Source organism: Drosophila tropicalis, unplaced genomic scaffold (genome assembly GCF_018151085.1).
Source record: "Drosophila tropicalis isolate 14030-0801.00 unplaced genomic scaffold, ASM1815108v1 contig_573, whole genome shotgun sequence".
Classification (NCBI taxonomy): Eukaryota; Metazoa; Arthropoda; class Insecta; order Diptera; family Drosophilidae; genus Drosophila; species Drosophila tropicalis.
In genome coordinates, this window is record NW_027173049.1 from 2,410,915 (window position 1) to 2,433,408 (window position 22,494).

General features: G+C 41.2%; 6 protein-coding genes and 1 long non-coding RNA gene across 7 annotated transcripts; 5 read left to right on the forward strand and 2 right to left on the reverse strand.

Moving 5' to 3' along the window:
• The first annotated feature begins 285 nt into the window (after positions 1 to 285).
• LOC137575486 (nose resistant to fluoxetine protein 6) lies at positions 286 to 4,153 on the forward strand. The gene is made up of 6 exons (XM_068288066.1): positions 286 to 305; positions 1,527 to 1,587; positions 1,658 to 2,041; positions 2,150 to 2,999; positions 3,054 to 3,963; positions 4,022 to 4,153. Exons 3-6 carry the CDS (start codon positions 1,693 to 1,695, stop codon positions 4,151 to 4,153), a joined length of 2,241 nt encoding a protein of 746 aa, XP_068144167.1. The 5' UTR covers positions 286 to 305; positions 1,527 to 1,587; positions 1,658 to 1,692.
• A 980-nt stretch (positions 4,154 to 5,133) lies between these two features.
• Positions 5,134 to 6,980, forward strand: LOC137575510 (protein saal1). The gene is made up of 2 exons (XM_068288092.1): positions 5,134 to 6,449; positions 6,514 to 6,980. The coding sequence occupies exons 1-2, from the start codon at positions 5,307 to 5,309 to the stop codon at positions 6,883 to 6,885; spliced, it is 1,515 nt and encodes a 504-aa protein (XP_068144193.1). The 5' UTR covers positions 5,134 to 5,306; the 3' UTR covers positions 6,886 to 6,980.
• LOC137575511 (protein FAM185A) lies at positions 6,942 to 8,383 on the reverse strand. The gene is made up of 3 exons (XM_068288093.1): positions 7,669 to 8,383; positions 7,421 to 7,604; positions 6,942 to 7,361 (listed from the first exon to the last, which is right to left on the reverse strand). Exons 1-3 carry the CDS (start codon positions 8,260 to 8,262, stop codon positions 6,988 to 6,990), a joined length of 1,152 nt encoding a protein of 383 aa, XP_068144194.1. The 5' UTR covers positions 8,263 to 8,383; the 3' UTR covers positions 6,942 to 6,987.
• A 337-nt stretch (positions 8,384 to 8,720) lies between these two features.
• LOC137575289 (uncharacterized) lies at positions 8,721 to 9,545 on the forward strand. The gene is made up of 2 exons (XR_011032140.1): positions 8,721 to 8,955; positions 9,037 to 9,545. It is a non-coding gene; the product is annotated as an uncharacterized lncRNA (long non-coding RNA).
• Positions 9,546 to 12,613: 3,068 nt separating this feature from the next.
• Positions 12,614 to 13,709, forward strand: Vha36-1 (V-type proton ATPase subunit Vha36-1). Its single transcript, XM_068287616.1, has one exon. It carries the CDS (start codon positions 12,721 to 12,723, stop codon positions 13,462 to 13,464), a length of 744 nt encoding a protein of 247 aa, XP_068143717.1. The 5' UTR covers positions 12,614 to 12,720; the 3' UTR covers positions 13,465 to 13,709.
• A 1,038-nt stretch (positions 13,710 to 14,747) lies between these two features.
• eIF2Bgamma (eukaryotic translation initiation factor 2B subunit gamma) lies at positions 14,748 to 16,475 on the forward strand. The gene is made up of 4 exons (XM_068287760.1): positions 14,748 to 14,977; positions 15,032 to 15,540; positions 15,602 to 15,742; positions 15,805 to 16,475. Exons 1-4 carry the CDS (start codon positions 14,827 to 14,829, stop codon positions 16,369 to 16,371), a joined length of 1,368 nt encoding a protein of 455 aa, XP_068143861.1. The 5' UTR covers positions 14,748 to 14,826; the 3' UTR covers positions 16,372 to 16,475.
• LOC137575287 (putative cyclin-dependent serine/threonine-protein kinase DDB_G0272797/DDB_G0274007) lies at positions 16,376 to 21,621 on the reverse strand. Its single transcript, XM_068287761.1, has 3 exons — positions 21,361 to 21,621; positions 17,449 to 17,895; positions 16,376 to 17,389 (listed from the first exon to the last, which is right to left on the reverse strand). Exons 1-3 carry the CDS (start codon positions 21,363 to 21,365, stop codon positions 16,573 to 16,575), a joined length of 1,269 nt encoding a protein of 422 aa, XP_068143862.1. The 5' UTR covers positions 21,366 to 21,621; the 3' UTR covers positions 16,376 to 16,572.
• Positions 21,622 to 22,494: the final 873 nt, after the last annotated feature.

Sequence of the window (22,494 nt, forward strand, 5' to 3'; positions counted from 1 at the left end):
GTGGGTTGTTTTTGTTATTCCATCTCTGGGATACCTGTTGTTCACGTGTTTCAATGGTTGTCGAAGTTAATAAAGGTGCGACCGAGCGCAGGGCGCAACAGTTGGACGGAAAGCCGCGAACTAGCCTGAGCCAAGCTCAAATTCGAAAACGAAATTTAAAAAAAAATAATAATTAATGGTTTTGGATAGCTTACAACGAGCAAGGCATTCAATCAAACTAAAATCAAATGCGTAAAAATCGGTGAAATTTAAAAAATTGTTTAGTATACGATTAATAAAGAGAGTGCTCGACTATTGCACGAAAAGTAAGTGAACTAATCCATGGAGTGCCTTTAAGTTCAGAATAAGGCAGACATATTCCATCTGTATACCGGCTTTCATCCCACCTTTGGTATCAATAATAACGATTTCACAGCATCGAGTATTCATGACGCAAAATCAAAAAAGAAAAAACGACCCTAATGACTGTATAATCTCTTTAAAAAAAAAAGAAATCACCAACTAACTGGCCTGCAACTGATATTGCCAACTATGAACTATGAGCTCAAAAGCGAACCATAAAAAAGCAAGAAATGAAGAAAAATGAGATGCCAAACAACTTGTTACAACATCTTTTGTTTGCTATTAAATGGACCATAAAATGGCCAATCTTCGGGATGCGATTTGCAAAGCCAAAGCTAAGGTTAGGGTTCATTTGCATATCTAAACATACTATGTAGGTCTGGTTGACCTTGAAATGATTTCTGAATTCGGATACTCGCCTTAATTAGAGTCGAAAAGCATTTGGAAAAAGCGATCAAATCCAGACAGTTGTACCAGGCCAATGGTCTGCCCACGCATGCGTTCAATTGGCAAAGACAATATATTGACGGTATATACCTAGATATGGTCAAATTGCCCGAAGGAAGGAGGCAATATTCCAGCAGTCAATTGAGAACAAAACAAACAATTTTTGGCTTCTATAATTTATGCATTGGTAGGTACTTATGCCTAAATACAAAACATATGTATGAATGTATGTATATGAAATCAGCCAAAAGCCAATGCAAATATTTTTACAGAAATCGAGTTTAATTGGCAATTATGCAAAAATAGGTAGAAATTCACTCGCACGTGTCCAAGATGGTCCCTGAACTTGACTAACCAGTTTGATTTCGACTTCTTTTTGGTAATGACCTTTTTTTGTTGAGCACACTTCATAATTGCGAATTCGATTGTATGAATGAACTAGCCTATCAATTGGCAGTGCTTTGACTTTGCCAAACCCACAAGCCTTCAAATCCCTACCTTGCCTTTACTTGGAGGTATAGCATGTTGACATTGGAGAGCACTTAGGCTGTAAATTGATATTGGAATTAGCCGTTGTTGTCATCTTATTTAGATATTGTGTACAAATGAGTCAGTCAGGTTGTCTACTTCAATCACTGTACCTCCCCGTTTTCCGTTGAGATGAAGACTGTTCCGGTGGGAAGTTCATATTTGAAGTGAAAGATTATTTGACTAACTCTAATTGTATTTGCTTACAGGGCTAACGACTTCTCGTATGTGGGGTACAAGTGCCCATTCAAGCTGGAACGTTTGTCAATTGTATGTGTTAGTTTGTTATTCGACAATGCACTTTTATTCATGAATAATACAAGCGAAACTTTCGTTTCAGTTGCCCTCACAAAGAGCATAGGTATAAGCACAATTATGGAAACATTTTTGACACGAGCCCTCACATTGGGCGCCATAATGTTCATTTGCCAGACGACATGTGCTGAATGGAATGCAACAGACGGGCTTTATCAACGTTATAGTCTTAGCCCAGGCAACACGAGCAAAGCTCTTCCCCTAGCCATATCCCAAAGCCCCCCCACCCAGCAAGATGCCAGATACACAGAGGCAAAGTCAGAGTCGATGGTGTCTCTTCTGGCGCGTAGCTCTGTCATATTCGGTCTAACTAAAGTGGTCAATGAGAGCCAAGTGAGTGGAATGTGTTACGCCCAGTTGCAGCAGATTCAACGGGCCATACTGAACAAACAGGCGTGGGCTATGAAAGGTAAGCAATTGACCTTACTGAGAGATATGTGTCGCCATACGCACAAGTATGATTACTTTAAGACTCGTGGTATTGACTTTGTAATGATTGATTTGAATTTAATTTCAGTTCTTGATGCGTCAGGGACGAAGCCTTCGGGCTTTGTGTTTGGCCAAAACTATTGGTTGGGTAGTAGGGAAGCCTGCCAAGGCGTGCAGCGTCCAGTGGGAATCACTCTGTCCAGGAACTACGAGAGAGCCATGCACTACAGCATTCTCACCCAGAGCGCCCCTTTTGAAATGGCATACAGAGTGATCTATTTGCGCCATAGTTCGCCTTGGCAGGTGGAGATTAAATTAATGTCAGAGCAAATCCTACACATTGGCCTGTGCCTGCCCAGTTCGTGCCAGTCGGAAGAGATCAAGCAGCTGGCCAGAGACTATGTGGCCGATCCCACTTTCACCGACAATGATATTTACGATATGAAGCCTGATGTTCTTTACGTAAAGGACTTGAAACTGAGTGATAAGTTCTTCCAGCGACGCACCTTTAAGCTAGTGGTGGGTTCTCTGCTGGTCACAGGAGCACTCATATTGTGTGCCCAGAAATTGCGACATGCGACACAAAATCAGAAGGACGAACCGGATCCCGCCATTGGTCTGGCCCCTGTAGAATCGGAAATGTGGCGTTTTTTGGACTTGGTTTTAAAATGGCAGCCGCTGCAGAATTTGGTGGCGTGTTTTGATGTATCCACCAACTGGCGAAAGATCTTTGCTGTAAAGGAGACCAGTGGCAGTGACATTCCCATCATGAATGGCCTCAGATCGGTATGTGCCATCTGGATATTAATATTTCATGTGGTTTGGTACATGTACTTCACGGTTCACAATAAGACGGTACTTATTTCGTATGCGGAACAGATCTTCTTCCAGTATGTGTCGTCGGCTCCACTTCTTGTGGATGTGTTCTTCACCATAAGGTGAGTCGAGCAAGAATTACAGTTTTTCTCAAGCTAATCCTTACTGGGTTTCAGTGGGTTCTTGCAGACATACAACTTTTTGCGCAATGCCCAACAAATGGAGGCAGTTCGTCGAAATGGTCTTGGAGGCAATATTAAGCTGTTCGGTAAACTTCTCTTTCATCGTTATCTTCGAATCGGTCCACTCTATCTCATTGTTATGGGCAGCGTGGACTTGGTCTTTGCTTATATGGGCGATGTCTCTGTCTATCACATCAATGAGAGATTCGACGAGCTCTGCACTCAACACTGGTGGCGCAATTTACTCTTCATTCAAAATTTGTTTGACCATCGCGAACTCTGCGTTAACTGGAGCTGGAGTCTTGCCTGTGATATGCAGTTTTTCCTGCTGGCCAATATCGTCCTATTTCTCTATGCCAGACATCCGAGACAAGCTAAATATCTGGTGGTTACTGCACTTCTGGCCACCATAACCTGGTCCTACGGCATTGGCATTAACTATAAATTTGAATTCTCCTTCGATGCCACATATGCCACGGGCACGCAGATCTACACAAGCCCATTTGTTCGCATACTGCCCTACATTGTTGGAGCCATCGCTGCCTGGTGTTTACTCGAGAAGCGTTTCCACTATGAGCTCACTGAGACGCAGACTCGCTGGCTCTGGCACTTCTGTTTGCTAGTCTTCATCATATGCATTTACTCCACGGTAAAAAGGGATTTGGGTTATCTGATCACCATATCCCTGTTTGTACTGGGACGAATAATCTTTTCGTTGACCGTTTCTTGGATGGTTATCGGAAGCGCCACGGGCAGTGGGGTCTGGTGGTCCCGCCTGCTCGAGGACAATTGTTTTCAACATTTAAACCGTCTGTCCTATGGAATTTACTTGCTCAATCCGTTGGTAATTGCGTTTGTGTACAGCCTCACAAGCTCTAGCACCCATGCGGATCCCTTCATGCTGGTAAGTAACATATTTATGAGTAACAATTTCCTTCTGTATCAATTTGCATCTCTTTCAGTCTGTGGTCTGCTGCGGCTTCACCATTATTGTCTATTTTGCTGCCATTATGTTTTCGCTGCTTTTCGAATTGCCCTACAGCAATCTGTCAAGTCTTCTGCTGCGATCGCAATGGAGAGTGAAAAACGCTTAAAATTGTGATTATTTGTGTGAATCTAAGTCATTAAGTAATAAGAAGTATTAATTGTTAAACGAGTATTTGTTTTATTTTTGGAAAGCAGTTAAAATTTAGCCAAGATGATATGATTGCAGTGCCATTTTCAGAGTTTGATTGATTTTGTTAAATAAATTGGATTTTACCAATTATACATATGTACGTATGTACATACATACATGTGTGTATATAAAACTAAAAAACATTTATACGGAAGAAATTAAGAAAAGATGGCATTAAAAGCATGTCGCTCAACTTTCAAATCTCAATTTTTGAGAGATTAATGTTAACATTTTAGTTATATCTATAAAAAATATTATAAAATTCTCTCATTATCGTGAAACAATAGATAAAACGATTTTGAACGGTTAGATTTGAGATGTTGAAGTAATTGTATAAGGTGTCGAATACCTACAGAAGCCATTGAAATTCCAGTTTGATCGTGTTCAAATTCGACCCATAGTTCAGGGTGGTTTCCTTTAATCTACAATTGTAACAATATATTTGAAAAATGTTGTGTTTTACATAGAAATGTGTTTTCTTTAACTCGTTTCGTAAATTTTTCGTTAAAAAAAGTAACGTCTCTCGTTGTACACATATAATAAATATGTTATACATAAATCATTTTATTATTCAGGGTTTTTTCATCCAAAGAATTTATATTCGCTGCTTTTTTTTTTTAATGTTTATATCGTTAAAAGGTAGAGATTGTTCTCAATCTGTTATTTCTGCATACATATCTGCACAATAATATGCGAATTTTCAAAATGTTTTTTAATGCTTATTAAATAAAGATTTTATTTTAACCAAGAGTTAGTTAATTTTAAATGTCCCCGCCAAAAGAACGACTCAACCTTAGGACTTCCGGCTCAGGCCTTAGGACTTTTTACTCAGACCTTAGGAATCCATACCTGGTTTTTAACACAGAAAATACCAAATTGTCATCAATCCATCCCTGGTTCATAACAGAAAATACCAAACGTTGTCCTGTGCCAACCTCCTGAATTAAACGGGACTTAAGGAATTGAGAAAACGAGCGAAAGAACGAAAACTTTCTTAAAAAAGTGTCCAATTGTGAGATTGACACAAGAAATTAAAGTCCAAGCCACAAATAACATCTACTATTTGATCCATGCCAGGGCCCGAGAATCACAAGGGCCACAATGAAGCTGGCGGGTCAGAACCAGACAGTCCAGACACTCCATCCCACGACATTCAAAGCAATGGCGACTCCGACGGAAACGAGGAGGAGCTGCTGGAGCGCATGCGCGGGGATGCAGTAGGAGACACAATGTACAGCAGAAGATTTGTATTACAGACGCTGATGCGCCTCAGCCAGCAAGATGAAGGACCGCTGAGCCAGGAGTTAGAGGATGCTTTATGCAAAGTGTGGGATATGTCTGTCTCGCGGGAATTAGTGGCCCTTCTTCTGGAAAACGATGCCATCGGGCTGCTAATGTACGCCATCACTGGCAGTGACGATGTCCGACTTTATGAAATCCTTATCGGAATGCTGGGTAATATGTGTGCTCAGGTAGAATGCGTGGAGCAACTTACCATGAATCCGGATTGGATTGAGACACTTCTCAAGTTGGCCACCTGCATGGACACTGGCATGCTACTACAACTAATGCGCGTTTATCAATACATCATGACCCATGTAATGAGTGGAAAGGAGAAATTCGCTATTGATTTTTACATTTGCTTTGCCGCTTTTGAGGGATCATCCAGGCATCTAGGATTCATTTTGCAACAGTCAGTTAGCGACGAGTTACTCTCAGCGACGCTTAAAGCCATCAATGCTGTGCTTGCCAGTTGTGCCATGGTAGAAGAAGAAAATGCCGGCACAGATCTCAATCTAAAGCCATTCGCAGACGTTTTTCTAGTTCAAGAGCTCTGCGATGGTGTTAACAGTGCATTTATGCGTCTCATGCGAGATGACCAGGCTAAGCAGGCGGATGAAGTAAACGGAGATCATGGAGACTTGCCCCCCAGCAACGAAGACACTGATGCCGAAGAGGATGCCGATGTGGGCTATTCCGCGTGTGCGCCGAAAATCAGTTGCGAGGTGGAGATCATTCAAACCTATCTGAATATTTGCACCATACTCGTGCAACTCCCGGAGGCTCAGGATGGGTGTCTCATGGATGTCTATGCTCCCAACATTATGAACTGCCTGAATCGCATTCTGCTGTTCCTTCAGCAGCCAATGCAATTATTGCCCATGGGCGAGCGCCAAGAAGAATATCTCGAGGACTTGGCTCACATTTGCAGTGTAATAGACAAGAAGCAAACATTGAAAAACCTATAGCAACTCATATCCCGGTTTTTAATTTCAGCGTCTCAAATATTTCTATCATCGCGATGCATTTGTTAATCTGCTCAAGATCTGGTCAAGACTAAGGCAACACATTGAGGACTATAATGAAAGCAACACTGGTGATAATAGCAGTGGCGACGGCTTCGATACTGATGAGGAAGACGATGTTCCCCGAGAGCAGTATGTCGAGAATGCTTTTAAATTACTCCGCCTTATGGCCTACATGTTGGTTAAGGCAGATAGCGTAGTGGATTTGCAAGAGATCATAAAGGTCGATAAAATAGAGAATTTTATGTCGTCACTCAAGGCCGAGCAGGATGTAATCTTCAGCAAGGCCCATGAGCGACTAAGTGAATCTCTGGATAAGGATCAGGGATCTGGCCAAGCCTAAAAACAAAGGATACTCCTTAGAGAACATACCACAGAAAAATGGACTGAGATTGTAGCTTACTGGCACAATATAAATATATATATTTGTAATCTTAATCTTAAACTAAGTGGAAATCTTTGCGTTTCCCAGGGCTTCAAGTTTTTGCCGCATCATATCGCTCCACGATTGTTTGCCTAGGCGAACACCCTTCTCGCTCGTCCCTATGACTAGCAATTGATGATTATTTTCGTTTTTAAGTAGGAACTGACTACTATCTTCGTTTAGGGCATGCGACACGTGTTTTAGTTCATCCTCCAATTTAATAACCGGGGCTCTCACATCAATATGAATGTCCTGCTCAATAACTTGGGATATGTTAATAACAGCCTCATTGACTAAATTATCGGCAACAATTTTGTTTTCACCTATCAGCTCACTTAGCTGAACGTTTAGGATGCCCCCTTTGGTCAGTACATTCAGAGTCCCACAGACACCAGCTAAAAGAATAATCAAATGAATATCAGTGAAATATGACAACTAATGAGGACCAACTTACTCATATTTATTTCGCCGACCTGATAAACAAACACTTCACTAGTCTTGTGTACATTTTTCAATTCCAGCCGCCCAGTTAGAGTTTGAAATCTTGACTTCTCAACGTAGCAACAGTCTGTACTAATATTGCCCGACTGTGTCGAGCAGTTCAAAACGTTGCCTTGAAGCTTTTCCATAAAAATATTCTAAAATATTCTAAAGATAAAACAAAAGGGGATAGGAAGTCAATCTACTCCATCCAAAGCTTACCCCATTGTGCGTCTCTATTTCTGTGTGTTTACCAAGTAAAGTGCCTAGGCAAACGATGTTGCCATTTTCGCTAAATAACGATATACAATTGGCCTTGCAATTTTTAGTTGTGATAATACCATCAGTCTTGACATCTAGGATTTCGCTTTGTATGCCTTCCACGCTCACATTGTCTTTAGCATCTACTTTTAGATCAGCTCTAACGGGTATATTGAGCTGACAAAATATTTTGGAAGATTTCTCCTCTGACTTCTTTATCAGCACATTAACTACTTTCTCATCATCCGAGATATCTACATTGAGTGACACATTTGAGTTTTTCACTGAATCGCCATGGAGCTGTGCAATAAGAGCATCGCCGCTGGTATATTGATGAACATCAGCTGGCTGGATTCGCACAAAAATATCAGAGTAAACATTGATCCTGGCATAAGGATTTACATAACGCATTAGCTCCTGGTGCACCATGGGCTTCGGGTTCGACATGGATCCGTGGTTTGACTTGACCTTACTCTTTTTTGCGAAATGCCGTGAACTGTTATATAATATCTGAGAGTCCCACAAGTGAAGACACACGCGCTGCACCTTTAGCATTATTTGTTTTATAACTTAGCTGAAAATTTGTTATTTTGAAACGAATTGTTTTCTAGTTTTCAAACAGCTGTGCCTCTTTGAAATTTGTCCACACATAGAGATGGCAAAATTAATCCATTTGATACACAATAGTCGATGACTTTGTTTCAAAAAAGAGCATCGATTTTTTAATGAAATAGTCGCTCGAGTGAGTAAATTTCAAATCATGCACAATATATTGATTTCGAATTGAAAGTGAAAGATCATGCTGCTGGCGCAAAGCAAAGTCTAGAAATATTATAACATGTTATGGCTGGGGTGTTTTTTTGTTTATAGTTATCGATAGGTCGGGAAATATGTAGTGTTGGATAATGGAGACAGGAAGGTAGGGAATTTTTCCCCTTAAACGGGTAAGGCAGCGGGTAACAAATGAGAAGATCGGTAGCCCGGCTTTTCAAATCTGAGAGAGAGGATTTCGGAGTGGGACTGTTCCTGGTCGGGATAGTCGGGACAGATGAAGGTCAAATCGGTCGAAGTAGTTCTCGAGAGTGGTTGGTTAGGGCGAGAGCCTAAGAAAGAAAACGTAAAAAAGAATTAATACCAAAGGAAAAAAAAGTGATGTGAGGACCCAGAAAAATTTTATGCTGTGAAATATTCCAAGAGGGAAGCCAGATCCTGGGTATATGCCCATACGGGATTGGACAAGATAGAGGGGTAAGTGAATTTTTCATATTCAGGGACGGCCCAGGGGAGTTAGTCCTAATCTTATCCTCACCTTCGGAATTCTCCGTACAGGCCAACCAAATCGGCAGTCATCAAGGGGTCAGGCCGCATATCTTCGGGGCCTGGCCAAGTTTTTTATTTCCCCCCATAATTATGAAGATTCTCCATGGCCTCGTGACCACCACATATTTCGCCTTCAGGAGAAAATTATAAATTGAAATAGAAGAGGGAGTTCCGGCCTGAACACGAGTTTGACCTGAAATTTTCACAGAAGCCGGCGTAAGATAAATCTCCTAAACTATCCTTTGGGAGTCGTAAGGTGAATCTGTTCCCCACGTGATCACCCAATACGCTCCCCGCAAGACCGATTTATTTTTAAATTGTAATCCCCCGTCTATTTTTATCGTCCTCGTTTTTATATACATATATATTATATACTCATACAGAGCTAATTTATTGCCTAAATCATACATAATTAACTACTATTTATTTATATAACCTTATCCTAATTACCCATACATTTATTTATTCAGTTATTCATTTATTTAATTATTAATTTGCTCAATTAATTATTTATTTAATTTATTTATTCGTTTTTATTTAATCGCTCGAATGAGCCTCGTTTTTTTGTTTGCCAATATCGAGTCTCAATATTATTAATATCGTTTGTTCTTTTTATACCCTTGCAAAAAGGGTATATTAATTTTGGTCAGAAGTGTGCAACGCATAGAACGAAGCATCTCCGACCATACAAAGTATATATATTCTTGATCAGCACGACGAGACGAGTTCAACTAGCCATGTCCGTCCGTCCGTCCGTCCGTCCGTCTGGATCAACGCAAACTCCTCCTAGACCGTAAGAGCTACAGAGCTCAAATTTTGCACGTAGGCTTGTATATACTGCAGGCGTTGTATATCTCGGATTCAGCCGGATCGGACCACTATATCATATAGCTCCCATACAAACCCCAAAGTCACGAACAGTGACTTTTCTCAATAACTTCGTTATTTTCTATGCTATTATCGTGAAACTTAATATTAGAGAGTTTACTACGCCTATAAGCGACTATGCCAAATTTGATCAAGATCGGGTGACTATATCATATAGCTCCCATACAAACGGCCAAGTCACAAACAGTGACTTTCTCAATAACTTCATTATTTTCTGAGCTATTGTCGTGAAACTTAATATTAGAGAGTTTACTACGCTTATAAACGACTATGCCAAATTTGATCAAGATCGGGTGACTATATAATATAGCTCCCATACAAACGGCCAAGTCACGAACAGTGACTTTCTCAATACCTTCGTTATTTTCTGAGCTATTGTCGTGAAACTTAATATTAGAGAGTTTACTACGCCTATAAGCGACTATGCCAAATTTGATCAAGATCAGGTGACTATATCATATAGCTCCCATAGGAACGATCGGGCGAAAACAGTGACTTTTGTAAATAACTTCGTTACTTTTAACGCGATTGCTTTTAAATTAAACATTTCTTAATTTAATATATATGTTAATGACTGTGCCGAATTTGATAAAGATCGGGTGACTATATCATATAGCTCCCATAGGAACGATCGGTGGAAAACAGTGACTTTGATCAATATCTTCGTTATTTCCTATGATTGTAGGCCTTTCTTTCTCAAGCTTAAGCCTTTTTAGATAAAACGTTCTTCCACATTGATGGCTAAGAGGTAAGGATAGAGTTACCAAAAAAGTTGCAAGGGTATACAAACTTTGACGCGGTCGAAGTTAGCCCCGGCCCTCTGGTTTTATTATAATTAATCTCGTTATTGTAAAACGTGCCGCCGCTACATCTCTTGTCGTAACGTATTAGTCCCACAAAAACTCCAATAGGTGTAATCTGCACGTAGTCCTTATCATAAAAGAAGAGCTCTTTTTTTAGGTAGGTCCCCTATGGTCAGGTTGGCGTCTAAAAGAAAAGCAAAGGAGAAATTATCAAATTTATATTTTTTTTTTTGTTCTTTTTGTTGCCCGAATACAGCGGGTCATTGGAGACAGAGTGATGTCTCGGTGAGCGTGTAAAAATTGGAATTAATTAGATTAACCTATCATTTTATAAAATTATCATAAACGATTGAGAAAAGATGATATATATTGAGTAGTTTGGTTTGTCGGAAAAGGGGGAGGACGGTGGATAAAACCCGGAGAAATGGGATGAGCGATCGGTAATGAACCGATAATACCAGCAATGAGTTTATATGGGGCAGTAGGATACCAAAACTGCCAGGAAGGGTGGGTATGCCGGGATCAATTCAAAGCCCAGGGCCAGATCCCCAAGCCGATGGGTGTGAAGCGTTTGTGTGTGTGTAATGACCGAGGTATATGTATGTAGTAATATTTTTTTTTAGTCCTGAGTAACAGTCTCCAGTGGATGTCGTTCTCAATGATGTACCCTGGATTGTGTTTGATACATTTTTTTATTGTTGTGCGCGAAAGAGGCAGGGTTATCGAATCCCACGACCCGATTATAGCTAGCCGGCGAGCCTCATCGAGTTATCGACGCGCATAGGACCAGGTAAGGTCATAACAAACAAAATAAATAATAAAGAAGTGAGGAACAATTGGCCTTAATTTAAACAGCCGATCAAAGCTGGCATTAGTCAAGGGCAATACATTATCATTATGACGTCTAATGTCTTCGATCTTTTTTGCGACATAATGTTTTGAACAGGTGCTAATATTATTGAGCTCCATTAGTTCCGGCGGCAGGTCGGTACTCGTAAGAAGCTGCAGCTGACACTCATTGAGAACTAGATTGCTTTGCCTTCATAGCAGGGATCTTTTCAAATCGCTTATAAAAGAATTTTCTTCAAACTACAAGAAGCGAACTAACGGCAAAGCATCCATCTGTAGATTCCACCTTTTTTATGTGCAAGGTTTTGCACCACGGGAGCGCCATCAGAATTAGTGTAAAAACCATCGACTGAAACAATTTACCGTCTCGCCCAAATATTTTTGCTATAGTTTATTGTACTATATTCAAAGAAGACCGTTTACAACATGTGTAATCCTTACGCTGGTATTTGCCAAGAGTAACTGCCAGAACAACAGCAAGCAGCAGTTCACAAATTCAGACCTTATGGCCACTGCTTTTGGGAGAGTGCTCCATGCTGTCAAATTGGATGCCAGATGCAATTTGGTCGTTGGCTGATCTGTTCAGGTGGTGTTTTACCGATCACATTTATTTGGGTCATTTTCACAGCAACTAAATTTATCTTGCTGTAAAAGACCATAAATTTAATGAAAGAGACGCGACAGTGGCATTCCAAAGATGCAGAGAATCTGTGCCTATTTTGGGAATTGTACTCTGCGGTCGGGTCTGTCTTAAGGATGGTCTTGCGGCACCAGGTGCATATTGATGAATGTCAAGAATGTTAATCTTGAGCATGTGCTTGTTTTGCTATGTAGAAAGTGGAAAGAGACAAAAATGGCTCCACAATTGTAGGTCGAGACCAATTATTCTTATACCCGGCGCGCACAAAACTTTGAATAAATTTTGATCGGTTATCGGCGCTATCGGAACAAAATGCCCATTTGTTATCGATATGCGAAACAAAATGTCTGTTTATTATCGATTATTTGTGTCCAATCGATTCTTCTTCAGAATTGCAACCTTGCTTAGTCCAATTGGAAATTTTCACTTAATCGGGACGTGCATAATACGGAGAATATTGCTGTCGCTGTTAATTAGAAGAAAAACAAATAGTCAAAAAGTGATCCGTGCAAAATGTCTGGCAAAGATAGATTACCAATTTTCCCCTCCCGAGGTGCACAAATGTTGATGAAGGCCCGTTTGGCAGGAGCCCAGAAGGGTCATGGACTCCTTAAGAAGAAGGCGGATGCTTTGCAAATGCGTTTCCGTATGATTCTGGGAAAAATCATTGAGACCAAAACTCTGATGGGCGATGTTATGAAAGAAGCTGCCTTCTCGTTGGCTGAGGCTAAATTTGCCTCGGGCGACATTAATCAGGTGGTGCTTCAAAATGTTACCAAGGCCCAAATCAAAATCCGTACTAAAAAAGACAATGTTGCTGGTGTCACTCTGCCAGTTTTCGAGTCGTACCAGGATGGTGCCGATACCTACGAATTGGCTGGCTTGGCGCGTGGTGGCCAGCAGCTGGCTAAGATGAAGAAAAACTACCAGAGCGCTGTCAAGCTATTGGTGGAATTGGCTTCGCTTCAGACATCTTTCGTCACATTGGACGAGGTGATCAAAATCACCAACCGTCGTGTGAATGCCATTGAGCATGTGATTATTCCCCGTATTGATCGCACACTGGCCTACATCATCTCCGAGCTGGATGAGCTGGAGCGTGAAGAATTCTACCGCCTTAAGAAGATTCAGGACAAAAAGCGTGAGGCCAGAATCAAGGCCGATGCTAAAAAAGCAGAGCTGTTGCAACAGGGAATTGATGTGCGCCAGCAAGCAGACAACATTCTAGATGAGGGCGACGATGACGTTCTTTTCTAAGTATTAAGGGGGTGCGTCTACATCTGTGTGCATATTCCAGCAATACTATTTGTTAATCTATTGTTCTATTGTTTCCATTTTAATTCGCCACCAATACTTATTGTATGTAGCTAAAGTATTTAGTCTATTCCAAATGTAAGAAAACTCTGTATTTGTATGTATGTATGTATTCCATTTATATAGTATACAAAAGTGCTAGCGCGCAAATCATGCATTAAAATTTTGTTGTTCCATTTAGAAAGTGATCATGATGCTCTTCTGTTGTAATTACAAAGAAATAAAGGATAAAAAATAAAGGAATCTGGATTTGGATGGAAAAACTGGTCATCTGACTTAAATTTTGCATTGGCAATGCAATCACATGACTGCGAACATATGATTTGAGGTCGAAACAAGTGTTGGGCACCGCTTGTATTTATGAAATGACCTTAACAAAGTGTTGCCATACAGTACCCCATCTGGAAACAAATCTTTACAGTGGCGCAAAATATTCTCGTATTAGATTTACGCGACTTAAATTTTTGAGCGCTTTGCAGTTGCGTTACTCGTTTTATTTTATTAAGAGAATTAGTAAAACTTGTACATCCTTGCAAAAATTATTACAAAATTAGAGAGATGCTTATAACTAAACTTGGACACCAGAACCCAAATCGGCACTTGTTTTTTTGGTAAATGTTTACTATTACTACTCGGGCCCAAAACGCCCTTAAACTACATAATTTTGGTATCAAACGAAAGAGAAAAATTGCACGAGCACGACCTCAGCTGCGCCTTGGCGATTTATTTCGTAGTTTTTGAGTAATTAACAAAAGAAAATTAATATTTTTAGCGGGACTATAGCTAAAAGTAGCCTTTTCCGGCTAAAAAAAGCTGTTCAATTTTGAGATGGTGTTGCCGAATGCCGAATTTTGGATACTCGAATACGCGGGCTTTTTGAATCTTTTGTTAGCACTATTCTCAACAAACGAAAATATTGTTGAGTTTACAATATTTCTTGATTTTATGGAACAAATATAGTTTAGAATACAATATTCGGCTGCCAGAGCAGCCGAATATTCCTCGACTTTTGAGTTTAGATTAAAATATTTGGCTACCAGGTCAGTCAAACAGCGCGCCAAATAAAAAATAGCGATTGACAACACTGAAATCTAGCTTTACCCGATTTTTCCACTTTTCAACACTGAAATCTCGAGTAGTAATAGTAAACATTTACCGTTTTTTTAAATGTTTGAAAATGCCCGCTAGTTTCCAAGCGTTTGCTAACACTCGAAAATATCGATAACAACGATAGTAAAAAAGGTTGTTCTACTGGCAACTTTAGTTGGAAATATAAATAAATTAAGAATTATCCTCTACAATAGCATGCACATGTTTCAGGCTGTAATATTGGCTGCCGGCCGCGGCACACGTTTGCCGGAAGTTTTGGGTGATGCGCCCAAAGCATTGCTGCCTGTTGGGCCTTATCCACTGATATGGTATCCATTAAATCTGCTGCAACAACACAACTTTTCAGGTAATTTTTAAAACTGTGCCACGAGTATTTAATACAATTTTGACGTTATTTCAGAGGTAATTGTTGTGGTGCTCGAGCAAGAAAAATTAGAGATTCAACTGGCCCTTGAACATACGCCGCTCAAGCTGAAAGTGGAGTATGCAACCATTCCCAGTGATAGTGATTTTGGGACTGCCGACAGTCTGCGCTATATACACGATCGCATCAAATCCGATTTTCTTGTAATGAGCTGCGATTTGGTTAGCAATGTAAAGCTGTACCCGCTGATTAACAAGTTTCGGGAACACGACGCCGCATTAGCCATGCTACTTTTTAAAAGCGGCTTCGAGTCGGATGTGATAATGCCGGGTCCCAAGAGCAAGCATAAGCCAGAACGAGATTTGATCGGCATACATCCGGCAACGCAGCGCTTAGCTTTCGTATTTGCTGCCAGCGACTGCGAGGACACTTTGAATATTCAGAAACATCTGGTCAAGAACAAGGGACAATTGGATGTGTACAGTCGGCTGTCCGATTCACATATCTATGTGCTAAAGAAATGGGTCATAGACTATCTGCATAGTGTAAGTTGTAGAAGTAAAGAATTTAGGGGAAAATAGATGTTAATCCGAAAGTCTCTTGCAGAAGGAAAGCATTTCCACCTTCAAGGGTGAATTCCTGCCACACTTAATCAAGAAGCAACATGCCAGACGACCAGCCAAAACTACACAGGACACCACTTCGGAGGTGGGAGTGGCTACTAAGCACGAGGATCATATTCTGCATGTAAGAATGACACCTCTCTATTTACCACTTCCAACTGATCAAACACGTTGTCTTTTATTTAGTACGTTCCCCACTCAACCCTCGATCACAAGATTACACAGACCTCGCTGTTCAATCAATCTCTCTCCCATGCCCCGTATCATGGTGATCTCGTTCGTTGCTATGCCATCCAGGCGCCTAAGGAAACAATTGGCGTGCGTATCAATAACACGCTCAGCTTTTTAGCCATCAATCGTAAATTGGCTAGCATTTGGTTGCAACTTTGTGGGGAATCGCATCCTTTAATCGCTCCCGGCGCCATGGTGAAGTCGACTCAGACAAAGGAAATCATTGTAGCCGACAATGCCAAATTGTCAGAAAAAACCTCCCTCAATTTCAGTGTATTCGGATCGAATTGCGTGATCAATCCGAAGAACATAGTGAGCAACTCCATCATAATGTCGAATGCCATAATAGAGGAAGGGTGCAACATAGATAATTGCATCATTGGTCATCGGGCGCAGGTGAAGAGTGGCTCCGTTCTCAAGAACTGCTTGATTGGACCAAATTTCGTGGTCGAGGAGGACACGAAAACCCAGGCTGTGCACCTGTCTAATGCTGATCAGTTCATGGAGATCGACATACAGTAAATACTGGGCTTGTTAACTTAATGTGGCTTTCTTTATTAACAAATTCAGTTAGAAGGAGGATTCTTCTAGCAGGATATTAAATATTACAAAATAGGTACACAAAACTCGCGCTATAATTCCACCCAGGGTGATGGAAAGGGGGAGTAAAGCTAAAAGTGGATGATGGACAGAAAAGGGGCGACAAGACTGGTTGCTCTTCATTTACTTCCTTCGTTCATACAGATACTCATCCTCATAGTAACGCGGCGTTGTGGCTATAAAGACCTGCGGCCGGCGTTGCTGCAGCGAAATATTTATTTCCTCGGGTGTGCGGAAGACTTGCTGATGTTGTTGTTGCAGATGCTGCAATTGGGGGGCGGCTGTGAAGAAGCGATATGGCGTCGGCGTTACGGTTGGCGCCACTGTCTGCGGCCGCTGAGGTTGGATCTGGGCATGATGCAGCTGCTGGTGATGCAATTGCAACTGTGGCTGGATGGTGGTTGCGGGCAGCGGTTTACGATAAGCCAAAGTGGTGGGCTGGGGTTGCGGCTGTGGCTGTGACTGATGACGGATCTGGGTGACAACCTGTTGTTGTGGCTGAGGTTGATACTGAACGCGCACTTGGGGCACGTGCTGGGCCTGCGACTGAGACTGGGCCTGATGCTGCGGCTGTTGATAAGCCACCACTTGACGGTGCTGCTGCTGCTGTTGTACTCTTGGCCTGGCTGGAGGCAAATCCTCTTCCTCCTCGTCATCGTAACGCTCGTGTTCGTAGTAGTTCTCAGGGAAATAGCGTTCGGAGTAGCGCAAGGTCACATTGGGCTTGCTCTGGTGCTCCTGAAGATTGATCGGCTTGTACAGGTAATCGTTGACAATGTGATATTTGGAGGATTGCTTGCAAATGTTGTCATGCGATGGTGGCATGCAGATTAAATGAATTTGATGGAAAGTAAATCCCTCTGGGCATATCCACGAATGCTTCTGGTTTTCCTGACAATAGTGGAAGACCTCGCAGCTTAATGACTCATCGGCGTAGTAACTGAAATGAAAGGGAACGCGGTTAAGGGAATCCTTACAGATATCTGCCAAGATTCTTACCCAGAATTGCGGTCATTGCAGGTAAAGGATGACTTGCTAAGCAACGTCGACAAACGATCGGGCTCTTCCACTTCTTCCTCCTCCTCCTCTTCGCTCTCCTCGCTCAGTGGTTTCTTGAGTTGGCTTTGACTCTTTAAGTAGTTGTTTTGCTGATGTTGTTGCTGCTGCTGTTTCCGATTTATGTAAACCTGACGCGCCGGCTCCTCCTGCTCCTCCTCGCTATATTCGTAGAGGGGTCGCTGTTGCTGCCTGTATGCCAGATGTGTTTGGGCCTGCGTCTCAAAGTCGTCCTCTTCGTCCGCACCAGCAGCATCATTTACATTCAGGGAACGTGCAGAGAATCCTTTCGGCTGGGCAGTGGTAGCCGTGGCTGAGGGAGCTCCAGTGGCAGCTCCTTGCGCCAGGGCAGTGGCTATTGCCAGGACTAGTAGCAGGGTTAAATGTGAACTGCAAAAACAAATAAGCAACAAGCCAGAGACAGAGTTGAATTCAGGCAATTTATGATATGGGAAACTCTGTGGCAAAGCACAGAAAAAAGTTGCAAAAAAAATAAAACAAAAACGCGGGAAAATATTTTGTTGTGGCAACGATGAAATCGATGCTGAAGATGCAGCCAAACCAAAGCCAACCAAAGAAGGCACAAGTTATGCAAGACCAAAGCCAAGAAAACTTGTTATGCCCAAAGGGAGGGAGGGAGCCGGGAGCAGGGTGCAAATCGTTGGCCAAGCAGACAACAAAAATTTGAAACCAATCCAGAGATACCCTTGAGAAGGAGTTAACAGGCAAAGCAGGGGAAAGAGAATAATCGAATGTCATTTGATGGATAGCCGAATCGAGGTCATTGGGTAATAGTCATCGTAGAAAATCACATAATAAAAAAAATTATATCAAATATTGTGACTTTTACTTTTCTTTCTTGCCTCACATGCCAATCGCGTGTTTTGCTTAAGTGCTTGACCAAGTGAAATGGCAACGGGCGGGCGGAGTAACTCTGGTTACACTCTACTGAAGGGGAAAGGGTGGGGGGTGAGGTGGAGTGCGATAATTAAGGCACGTTAATAAAGCAAACTGCGTTATGTAACTGGCAATTCTAGTTAGCTAGTACGAGTAATTTGTCAGGTAAGTTGAAGCCTGTTTTTAGCTGGCTGCCTTTTGTCGCTGCAGTTGCTGCTGATGATGAACCTTTGAACTTTAAGTCGCCTTAGGAGGCTGCTGAGCAACGGCAGCTGCATTGTCACTGTCAACGAACCTTTTGCGAAACGATCATGGGAATACTCATCATGGCAATACTCTCCACTAGAGAGCATGTAGCGGTTTCTATATAGATCGTAGATCGTCCATTTTGAGTCCGATATCACAACTTGTTGTGTGCCCACTTGCATCACAAAAAATATCCCCAGACATTTCCTAGTGCTCTACATATGATCAACTCTCGTAATCTCTATCCATCCATCCATCCAGACACAGTCAGGCTGTCTGCCATAAATGGCAACATTGCATGTCTCTGGAACTTACTCCGGTGCTGGTATGTAGTCCAGATGTGGCACAAAATTGCATCACATACCACTGGGGAGAGACACTGAGGCTGAGACAGAGACAGAGACGATGCGTTTTACTTGGATGTTGATCTCCTCCTCCTGTCTCTGTTTCTATTACTGTCTCTGCTTCTGGCTCCCATTAACCACAACTGCAAAAGCGGTTTCGTTATACATATCCACAAGTGTATGTATGTGTGAATGAATCTGGAGTGTGTGTGTGTGTGCCTTTTTTCGTTGCGTATTAGTTTTATGTTATTACTCGAGAGGTGCTTCGGACTATATTTGCTTTTGATTTCCTTAAATGTGTTTTGGGTGTGCTTAATGTTAGGCGGACAGTTTAAATGCTGGTGACATAACTGAACAAGTGTCGGCTGACGAAATTTTGAGCAAGGCAGAACATTATATAAATTTCGCATTTTCCTCAACAAACTGGCATCATTAATCTGAGTAGAAAAGTGAGTTATCCGAAATAGAAAAAACATTGCTTAGTTAGTAGTAAGTAAGAACAAACAGACAACTTTTACTTTTTATCGAGCACTTTTTACCTACAAAGTCATGGTTAATAGTTAAAAGTTCTTCTATGTCAAATTCGTAGAGGTCAACGGGCAAACAACATTAATTTATAAGTCAGAGAAATAGAGAAAACTTTATTAGAATTGATTAAACCAACATCTCTTTTCTTTCAGCGTGTTGGCCTTAACGTGTTTATCGTTTCCCTTCGCTTTTCCTAATTCACAGTCAATTTGCTTTCATTTAACAGTCGAGTTTGTTGCCTAAATCTTTTGTTTTCACTTAGCTAAGTGTATGTACCTACTTTATTTTATAGTTTAATTAAAATACAAGCTCGCTAACAAACGCTCTTTTTCACTTATGCAGCCTCTGGAACTGCCATTAAACTGTGTAAAGTGCCAAAAGGAAAACCCAAAAAATAATAACCAGACCAAAAGAGGCACAGAAAAAAACCAAATTACATTGCACTGCTTTTTTGTTGTTCGTTTTTTCTTTAATTTTTTGTTGTATGAAATTAAACTTTGTTAATGTGCGTGCATTTGTGAGGTTGATTTTTAATGTGCTTAGCTGATTTGCTTTTTTTTTAACCATGTGAATTATGTGCTTGTCCCTGTGTGTGTGTGTGTGTGTGTGGTATAATTGCTTGGCAATGGATTTTATGTGCTACACATTTTCATTTTGGATTTTTACAAATCTGTTAAAACATTTTGCAGCTAATGCATGGTCTTTAGGCCTTTAGGTTTGACAATTAGAGCAAAGCTTTCCTTTTCGGATTTGGCCTTTCACAGTGTTTCATTTGACACACACACCCAACCATATCAACTATTTAAATCGAATATCAAAAGCCAAATCGATGAAACTTATTTCCAATGTCTTTGACTTGGAATTGGCCGGGGTTTCGTGGTATCAGGGCGTGGTTGGCAGCCTGAAGCCTAGGCACGCTTGGTCAATTGCGCATTTTTGTGCGTAACCGCGTTGTGTCTATGCATAACTGTAATTCCAAACGCCCCAAAAGCAAAAATGAAATGAAATATTGCGTATACGCCTTGTTGCCATAGTCCGTGTATATTTGATACCATTCCCCCACTCCCTGTCCATCCATCTGGGTCAGTCTCTTGTTGGCTTTATATAATACGCAAGTATGTAATCTATCTGAATTTTAGAAAGGACTTTATGATGCAATTGACTTTTGGGCTAGAGATTGTGATCTATTTAGTTGGCATGGACCAGGCCCACAAAAAACACAATCTGACTCATAGTCACCGTCACCGTAAGCGTCAGCGTCGCCTTCATCGTCACCGCCACCGTAGGCAAACAGATGGACAGCTGGGGCTTTCTGATTGACATAAATGCTCAACTACATGGTATATATAATATAAATTATTACACATTAGTGCTTACTCTCCTTCTTAGACAATGAGATTAGGTAACTGCCAACTGCACACCAAACAGCAATGGAAAACCAAACAAAAGCCAAAGACAAGAAACTCCCACGCCAAGCGGAAAAAAAAACAACAGAAACAGAGAAAAAAAGACTAGAAGGAAAAGTCAGAGACACGCCAAGCCAGTGGAAAATAGGAAAACCGAAAAGACAACAACAAATCTTGTGTGTAAATACAAAGATATTTGTGTTTGTTCGGTTGGGGTTTTGAAATGTTTCAAAAGAATATTTCGTGGTTGCCTGCCGGCGGCGGCGTCGTCGTCGTCGTCGTCGTCGGCGACTACAAATCATTGTTAACCACAGCTCACAGAGAGAACCCCAAACCCCAGAAGGGGGCCCCAAATCCAAATGCTAATTATAACCGACTCTTGGTTCACCTTTGGTGCTGGCATGGCCAAACCAAAAAAAAAAAAATTTACTTACTGCATGTCAATGAAATTGAATCTGAACTTTATTAATTATCCAATCAATGTGAAATTGAGTTTATCCTTTCTTAAGAGTGTCCTTAAGAGGCGAAAACAACAAATACAAATGTCCGGCACTTCACTTCACTGGGTTGAATATTATATTTCTTTCGCTTGGTCTCTAAAATGGTGTAATTGAATCTTTAGACATGGGAAATGTCTTCACTGTTGCACTTGAAGCGATTTTTGTATCTCCGGCTGCTGCCAACTAACGGTTCGCGCCAGCCTCTAACAACAAAATGAATGGCTTTCTTTGGCTTGTTTATGTTTTATACCAAAAACCGCAGGCCAGAGAGCGCCAACCGAAGACCACACTCTTTGTTTCTCTGGCTCTCTTTGGGTACATCTGACTCTCTTTCCCGATGTTTGACTCCATCGAGGTGGTTCTCTTTACTTATTTCGAGTTTCGAATTAAATGCGTTTTGAGTTTCTAGCGACAGTTATGTTCTTTTGTTGTGTGCAACGCTAACAACAACAACAACCTTTCATGGGCTTGGGCATGGGCTGGACTTTGGGGCGGAGGCCAGTTGAAATGAAGTTCGTTTCTTAAGTCTTTTGTTTTGCCAAATGACACATTTAAGTTTGGCTTCTTACCCATAACCAATGCAAATTATAAATTGATTGGCTGGCCTATGTGCATATGCAGATGCATTTCAAACTAGAAGTGAGTAAGTAAGTAAAGTAATTAACATTTTAGCTAGCTGATTTTTTCTCAGCCTTCGTTTTTATATAGTTTCAGTTTGCATTTGATGCTCCCACAGAAACCTGTGCGGCAACTCAATGAAATGCTAAAAGCTAACACTTACACACACAGACACACACAGATACATAGACGCACAGATGGAGGGAATTTGTTTTTGCTAATATGAATTAATTTACAATACTTGCAACAAGTGGGAGAGAAGATGAAAAGGCAAAGAAGACGATGGCGATGGCGATGGCGATGACGATGACGCCTCCAACTTTATTTTAGTCTGTTGAACTTTTGCGTTTCTGTGCCGTGGCCGATGCTGCTGTTGCTGTTGCTGCACTTGCATCTTTTACTTTTCAAATACATATATATGTATATATGTATGTATAAGTATATAGTTTT